The sequence below is a fragment of the Montipora capricornis genome, chromosome 14 (genome assembly GCF_036669925.1).
Source record: "Montipora capricornis isolate CH-2021 chromosome 14, ASM3666992v2, whole genome shotgun sequence".
Taxonomy (NCBI): Eukaryota; Metazoa; Cnidaria; class Anthozoa; order Scleractinia; family Acroporidae; genus Montipora; species Montipora capricornis.
In genome coordinates, this window is record NC_090896.1 from 15037303 (window position 1) to 15046213 (window position 8911).

An 8911-nucleotide genomic window follows, 5' to 3' on the forward strand; every position below is an offset into this window, starting at 1 on the left:
GGAATGATCTGTTGAGTTTTGGCGATGGAAATAATGCAGGGAGTTTGGAAACAACATCTAAGGCCGCGCGCGGTTGTGGGATACGGCGTTAAAAATTTTCTTCCCAGTCCTCCAAATTACGTCACCAGATCACTTGGATATGAAATGGATCATATATGAACTGCGGATATGAAACCACGTGAAGCTATGATCCTAGCAGTAATTGCGTTCATAACTGCGGGGATCATAGCTTCACTTGCATGGTTTCATATCCGCAGTTCATATATGATCAACTTCATATATCATTTCATCTTTGATTCATTCCTCACGGGAACACTTAGAACCCACAAATAACCAGCTCCCAATGTCAGTGGCTTCATAGCTCAGTTGGTTAGAGCGTCGCTTCGGTATCGCGAGGTCACGGGTTCAAACTCCGTTGAAGTCCAGAAATTTTCAGGCGTCTTTACGCAATTACAAAAATTGCGTACATAACTGCGAGGATCATAGCTGCAATTGGCAAGGATAAACAGGTAAATTTACCCGCACCTCATTGTTGAAAATAGGTCCAAATCATTAGACTTAAAAGGGACACTTCGTGTTGGATGTCAAAATTGGGCGTGCATCTAATAGGGCATTTCCGAGTTCATGTCTGCCTCCTCTTCAAAGCGAGTCTAAGTGCAAAGTTTTTGTTATGAAAATTAGGTTTTCATTCTTCAGTAAAGTACAACTAATTACCATCACTAAGACTCGCTTTGAAGAGGAGGCTGACATGAACTCGGAAATGGCCTATTAGGTGCATTTCTGGAGATGAATGCTCATCACCTCGCTTAGCGTCTTTGTTTGGCGTGTTTTTATTTCGTTGACGACATTAAACCTAAAACCGCTGTCTAGGGAACCATTTTGAGGGGCTTAAAGAAACCAACCACCGCAAAGTGTTTCAAAGGCTCTCGTTTTCAGCGTTAAATGATAATGATAATGAAAATGGTAATGACAACGGTGATGACAACGATAATGACAACGATCATGACAACGAGAATGGTAACGATAATGATAATGACAACGCTAATGATAATGACAACGATAATGACAACGATAATGATTATGACAACGATAATGACAATAATAATGACAACGATAATGACAACGATAATGATAATGACAACGATAATGACAACGATAATGACAATGATAATGACAACGATAATGACAACGATAATGGTAACGATAATGATCGGATAATGATAATGACAACGATAATGACTACGATAATGACAACGATAATGATAATGACAACGATAATGATAATAACAACGATAATGACAATGATAATGACAACAATAATGATAATGACAATGATAATGATAATGATAATGATAATGACAATGATAATGTATTTAGCGCTGGGACACCAATTGGGGACACTGTACAAGAATCTAATCATATCGACGGAACAAATAGTTGATTGGTTTTTGAGGAGGTGGGAAAACCGGAGTACCCAGACAAAGACCTCTCGGAGCAGAGTAGAGAGCCGAGAAACTCATTCCACTTGAGTCTGGGAATCGAACCGGGACCGCATTGGTGAGAGGGAAGTGCTCTCACCACTGTGGTATCCCCTCTCCCCTGAAATGAAAAACATCGAGTTTCCCCATCAGCCTACGACTAGGCATTCTTTCCGGCTTATAAACAAGTTTTGTGATTGTATCGCTTGCGATTTTGAGCTGTGTAACCAGGGAAACAAACCTTCAAAAAATGCGCACGATATCTTGCCTCGTTGTGGATACCATGTTTATGATTGGTTCTTGGCATCTTTGCGGCTTCCACTGCCATAAGTGAAGCGATTATGAAGCAAGCCACCGTCAACTTGAATGTCATCTTAAAGTCTTGATGAGTGTGTACAAGAGAGAATAAGGAAAATACTTCAGTTGGTCTCCGATTTAGTATTGATACTAATAATGGGACGTTTCGACTTAACTAAAGTGATTATCAAGCAATGAAAATAAAAAAACGAACTCGAATACATAATAAAATTAAAGCATGAAGTTATGCTGTTTACCCTAGAGACGCAATCAAGTAAAAAGGTTAGCTCGAATGGAGTTCTCTTGAGAATTGAGTGAAGTCTTAAGTTCCTTGATGAAAAACATTTCATACAAAAGAAAATCAAACTCAGTTTGGTATTTCTTTAGAAGAGAGAAGTGACTGCTTAAACTAGGTGTCAATACCACCATGGATATTAATAAGGTGCTTGCCTATGGCAGAATACCTATGTTCCTAAATGCTTTGATGCAAGTGCCTTGTGATCAGTGTGATGCTTATTATCTAGGTTTTACTACAAGGCACTTGCATCAACGCATTCAGGAACATAGGTATTCTGCCATAGGCAAGCATCTTATTAATATCCATGTTGGTATTGACACCTCTAGCTTAATTAAGCAGTTATTTTGATTGTCTTCTGTATGAAATGTTAATCATTAAAGTGGTACTATGATCAAAAAATCATTTCCTTTTTTTCTTCAGATTTTGAAAGCGTGTTTGCTTAACACCTAACTGGAAAAATTTTGAGCTTCGAGTTTTATCCAAAGGCTGTTTATTTTGAGTGTAAGTTTTGGATTTCACGGTCCGCCATTACTCACGTTCAAAACTGGCCGATTGGACCTCAGAGGGTTGGATCTAGAGAAAATGACGTCATTTACTCACTAGCTTAAAATTTCAGCGTGTAAACGCAATTTATTACATATGCAAAACACGGGTTTAAAAGTCTGAAAGCCCGAAACTCCCGTGCTGCATATTAATTCGGCCGCGTACACACGCATTGCATTCTTAAACTAGTGAGTCTTTGGCGTCATTTTCTCCTCGACCCAGCTCTCTCAAGATTTTAAAGTTAGTAATGGCGGACCAATAAATAAGAAAATTCCAGTTAAAATAAACAGGTGTCCTTTTAAAATCAGAACTTAAAACTTTTCTCACTTAGTGTTTAGTTAACATAGTTTTGAAATCCAAAGAAAAAAGAGAATTGTTTTTTTGGTCGTAGTACCACTTTAAGGAACTTAAGCCTTCACTCAATACTCAAGCGGACTCCATTCGAGCTAATCTTTTTACTTGGTTGCGTCTTTAGGGTAAACAGCATAACTTCATGCTTTAATTTTATCATATATTCGAGTTTATTTTTTGTTTTCATTGCTTGATAATTACTTAAGTTAAGTCGAAACGTCGCCTTTTAAACCTTCTTTAACCGTTCTTTTAACCATGTTTAATGTATTATCGCGATATTTTATAATGACGTTATATACAAATAATAATAAAGAAATAATAATAATAATGATAATAATAATAACAATAATAATAATAATAATAATAATAATAATAATAATAATAATAATAATAAAAACTGTAAAAACGAACGATAAGAAAGATAAAATCCGAAGCTTTGGAGTAGTCATGCATGACTCCATTACTCCATTATCAAGGATAATGGAGTCATGACTACTCCGGAAAGTCGGATTTTACTCTTTGAGGGGTTGAGTAAACGGCTCTGGAACAAGAAAGTAAAAGTTGTGCTAGTTGTTATTGTGGCACTTGGTACCATTCCAAAAACCTTAGAGGCAAACTCGAAACAAAGTGGTAAAACAAAGAGGTATAATTTAGCTCTTATGTGATATGCAGTGTTAGAATGGTGAAATAATACTAATTGTGAATATTGTAGTGCGCAGTTTCCGTAACGTCATGATTAAATGTGATTTCAAATAAAAAGAAATAAACAAAGCATAGAAGATGCATGCAAACTCTGAAACTATAAGACTATAAAGATTCTGAAAAAAAAAATGATAAGGTGTACGCTTTAAAAGGTGTTGCTAAAACTCATTAGTATCGCCCAACTCGTGGAGTAATGCAAATCCTGCATTTTGATTGGCTACGCTACTAGTAATAGTAATAGTAATAGTACGCTATTAGTAATAGTCCTCGAGTAGCGAAAAGCATTACACTTTCTTTCGTTTAATTCCCCATTAAAAATTTCTTTAACTTGCATTTGCTAACTTTATTATTGCCTTTTCTGTCCGGCTAATTGGGTGATACTAAAACAATTAGACCCAACGCCCTCAAGGGCCACGGGTCAATAGCCCATTCAGCTTTGCCTCATGGGCTATTGACCCGTAACCCTTGCGGGCTACGGGTCTAATTGTTAATTAATCATTCATGAGGGAAACAGCCCATCAGGTAAACGAAAAAAGTCACGGACATAAGCAATGAAAACAGATAAAACAGTCCTCATTAGAAATTCTCTATATATAGCACTCTGTGAGAAGAAAACTCCCTGAGGGAGAGGGGAAGTAACTCCAACACTCAATTTGTTGACTCTCTGTGTGTTTATTTCGGTATCTTGGTCTTACTCGAGATTACAATATTCTCATACAGGCTGATTGAGCGAATCCCTCAACTAAGCTAAACGTTCTTCCTTTATAGCTACCAGAACCTGATCTGTCTAGCTCGTGTCAATCATGAATCAGTAACACCTATCAAGCGGAGTGCGCTTGCGCAGTGCACTCGTTAACATAACCTGTAAGCTTTTTCCTTTACAAATCGTTTTTATTCTCTCATTGCTGCGGGCAGAGAAAGGCAATGCAATTCAGGAAACAGGAATTAAAAAAAAGTATAAGGAACAAATTCCTAGAGTATAAATCGTACCTAATCGTGAATTCACAGAGAAATCGACGTCTAAGGTTGTTACAGCCAAACAATAGACAAAACAAGGAGAGGACGAGTGCGAGTACGAGAGCCGCCTTTTCCATAAATTTATCTAGCATACGTGTTCCAGGAAGAACAGAACAATAACTACGATTACAGGTATTTTTTTTTTTTTATTGCTGTACTTTAAAATAATAGAATACAGATTATATACACCTATTGAAAACCCCAAAAAGACTAAATTTAGACTGAAAACTCGAGGAGGTCAAAGGAAAAGGACCAAAAAAGAGCTATTACAGAAACAGATACTATTTCCAGAAAATGACTGAAAAAGGATACACTTCAACGATGGTACAATAGAACCCGTGAGTAAACACTCATGGGCAAAAACGAAATACGAAATACGAAAATACGAAAACTAATTTAAACATTCCCTTTGAAAAGGCCATTTGCCCCGATGTGTAAAACACTTGTCTCACTCTGAATTTCGTGACACAGGAGAAGACACATTCTGATCTTAACTACCAAAGTGCAAACAGTGCCTTAGGAGCTAGTTTCTCAAAAGAGTCAATTGGCAATGTTGCTTGGAAACTGCCAGGCGAGTGAAAACAATAGCTTTATTATCCCTTAAATTAGAATGAAAACACTAACCTACTCAAAAGATCTTAACATTAAAAGTACCGCAACTTACGAGGCGAAGCAATTTTCCTTTTTTTAGTAAATGACTATACCTATAATCGTCGTTATCCAGCAAGGCAAGGCAGTTCAATGAAATAATCGCAGCTACAATTTTATCGTTTAACAACCTCTCATTAGGCTTCGGTTGTTTTTGTGGTATGCTAATTTTCTCCTCTCACAATTTAACCTTTTTTCGGACTCCAGAGGAACATCCTTTTTGTGAAATGCTTTTGAAGCCGTCCGGTAAACTCGCACGTCATGTTTAGTCTAAAACCTGATAAAACATTCCTAATCCTAGTTAAACAGCACGTAAACTTTAGCTGACGTCGTGGTGTTTCTGATAACACAGGGCGGAGGCGTTCTGCATGCCATAGCAAATTATGAATTTCCCCTGTACTTAATCATATGTTAAGGGTGTCGAAGCAGTTATATCATAAAATAGGTTGCTGTTGTTCATCATGGTGTTACGCTAGTATTGAAATATATTGCAAAGATAGAACATGCATTCGACCTTATCGCCTGAACAAGACTATGGCAGACTATGTAGTCGAAAACTCTCTATATAAATCGGAATTGACTAGATCGTGAGACAAGAAAATAATGCTTCAATACTACCTCAAATTACATTTTCCGGGGGACTTCCTAAAGATGGCCATGTGCTATGCCTTGAAGTAACTTAAAGGTGATTTTAGGTATACTTTAAATTGAATTCTGTGCTTGATTAGGAGCCAATTATATTGTTTCAATAAAAAAGGCTTTATGTGCCATACATTTTGATGTATGATATTTCGAGAACTTTAAGATATCTGAGCATTCACTCATCTTACAATGGTCTGGGGCCCTTTTGGGGTTTACCTCGGTGTAAAAACCTGTGAAACTTTTTCTTTGTTTTGTTAGCTCGTGGTAGGATTAGGTTATTGTTTGATGTGTTTTTGCTCTTTTGTTTTCCTTTGTGTTACGTCATCTGTGAGTTTCACAGGTTTTTAAACCGAGGATGAGCCCTCTTTTGTCACACCTGTCGATAACGTTCTGTCTTGAAATTTACCTAAATGGTAGAGATGCTGACCTTTGATGGGAGACGTTCAAGGGTCTTCAAGTGTGCTCTTTCCTTTGAGACTGGCAAAGAGTGAAAATGTCGGCTTATCCACTGGCGAATCTTAATTTCTCTGCCATAGGTTATTTGCAACCAATATAACAATGCTGCAATGAACAATTGCTGGTGTACGAACAAAAGGAGCTAATTATGAGAGATCTTTTATTTTCGTCCACCGACATGGCGGCGATGACCACCTTCAAGAAATCTGGAGTCTTCTTTGATTTACATGTGAAAAGTTTTGAGTACCACGGAACGATTAACTCACACTCCAGTTCTTCGAAACAAAACGCCTTTTTGATGAGATTGTCAAAGCTCGATTAACGACACTAATGCTCGCTTGAGGAAGGCAGCACGTCCCTGTTGATTGGGGCGCTTATAGATCCCAGGGGTTAAATACCCGCTGACGCCTCACTGAATTTGATCCTGTTAGTTCTTGGCTCAACTTTTCAGCTGCAATTGTAAATAGCCAACTGGTTTGCCTCCTGCCATTTGGGATTTCCAATTAACAGTTGTTATTGTTCGTTGCTGTCGTTTCAGTGGACCTGAAAAAACCCCGTGGAGTGTGGTCGTGTTTATTTTTGTTTTCTTTTTATTTTTAAGTTCTTTGCTTATTTTACGCCTTTCTTCAATTTTGGGTCGAAGTAAAATGCCAGAGTTGGAAGGTATTAGCGTAAACCTGCACGTATTAGACTTATACACCTAAACATCGGCCCTTCTGTTAATGCCAGAGAGTGAAAGAATTTCATGCCTGTTTGTCAAGAAGAAAAGCTGTTCTTCTGGCATGTCAATTGACTTGATGTGATTCCTAAGGGAATCTTTGCTGACGTGATTCTCTTCATTTTGGTTCATTAACATACTAGTTTGCTTGGGGTAAAAGAACTTGTTAAACTTTAATAGTTAAATCTCCAATATGAAGCCTTCTAGCTTTAATTAATAACAAGCCAGTTTTTAGCCACCAAACCCTAGTGATATCTTGGGTAGCAATAACATCTTGGGTAAAATGTCAAATTTTCAGAGTATCATTGCACAGTATCGCGATCAATTTTTCAGAGATAGCTCATCATGCAATGCACTTTCAATATTCAGTACCTTATTCTCGGCTGAATGATAAGAAAAAAATAGCCCGGAGCCAACGAGGCAAAGAAATATATTAAACAAGGATTTCCCTAATGAATTTCACATGATTTTTCGTTAATTACACTTTTCCTGGCTGTTGTCAGCACAGTGCTGATAATAAAATGACTGAAGTACTACTGCAAAGGCTGGCAAAGGTTATTTTACAGTCTCTGTGCTTGGATAAGCACTTCCATAAGTAATCCAAGCTTAGCTTGAATTACTTATGGAAGTAAACAACAATCCAAGCTATGCTTGGATTACTTCAGGATAAAAGATGGTTCTCTGCATGTGGCAATTTTAATTGTAATTGTAATTTATTTATTTATCTACGGTGAAATTCATTCACAGTATTTCAGTTAAATTGATAACAGATTTTATTCTAAATTATAAAATTCAATAGTGACTTGAAGGTGATTTTAGGTATACTTTAAATTGAATTTTGTGCCATCAAGAGATTATGGTGCCATATATTTTGATGTATGATAGCTCCGGCGACAACTTCAAAATCTCTGAGCATTCACTCACCTAACAATGGTGTGGGGCTCTTTTGCCACAACGGTCGATAACTTTCTGTTTTGAAGTTTTCCTAAAATGGTGGCGGAAATACTGAGGAAACGATACTACGTAAATAGCCCCCTGAGAGGAAATGTAGCTACTTGTAAAATATGAAACCCAGAAAGATTGAGGAAAATAAAAGGGAATCGAGTAACATTCAATATTGCTTTTAAAGCCACGCTAAACTGCGAGCCTGTGCAGCTAGCGCCCCTCACCTTTTCGAAGACTGAAAATGTCGGGTTCATCCACTGGCGAATTTTAATTTCTCTGCTATAGGTTGTTGGCAACCAATATAACAATGCTGCAATGAACAATTGCTGGTGTACGAACAAAAGGAGCTAATTATGAGAGATCTTTTGTTTTCGTCCACCGACATGGCGGCGATGACCACCTTCAAGAAATCTGGAGTCTTCTTTGATTTACATGTGAAAAGTTTTGAGTACCACTCAACGATTAACTCCTACTCCAGTTCTTCGAAGCAAAACGCCTTTTTGATGAGATTGTCAAAGCTCGATTAACGACACTAATGCTCCCTTGAGGAAGGCAGCACGTCCCTGTTGATTGGGCGCTTAGATCCCAGGGGTTAAATACCCGCTGATGCCTCATTGAATTTGATCCTCTTGGTTCTTGGCTCATCTTTTCAGCTGCACTTGTAAACAGTCAACTGTTAAAAAAGGTTGACAGGCCTACACGACTCCCTTGTACGTGGTCTGGTTTCTGTTGCCTTTGTCATAATGTTGCTCTCTTGAGTACATATTTGAATGGACGCCTCTTTTAGGCGGTTCCTGTAGGATTCATTTAGCAATG

At 37.8% G+C, this 8911-nt stretch overlaps 1 protein-coding gene across 1 annotated transcript in view; it reads right to left on the minus strand.

The window, feature by feature from the left end:
- The window catches only part of LOC138032426 (uncharacterized), an 11718-nt gene extending 3301 nt beyond the window's left edge, over nucleotides 1–8417 (minus strand). The window contains exons 1-3 of the mRNA XM_068880094.1: nucleotides 8320–8417; nucleotides 8075–8135; nucleotides 1720–1859 (exon numbers count right to left, since the gene is read on the minus strand). Coding sequence (XP_068736195.1) covers nucleotides 1720–1859; nucleotides 8075–8135; nucleotides 8320–8349 — 231 coding nt within the window. The 5' untranslated portion in view covers nucleotides 8350–8417. The remainder of the gene's footprint in view (nucleotides 1–1719; nucleotides 1860–8074; nucleotides 8136–8319) is intronic.
- Nucleotides 8418–8911: the final 494 nt, after the last annotated feature.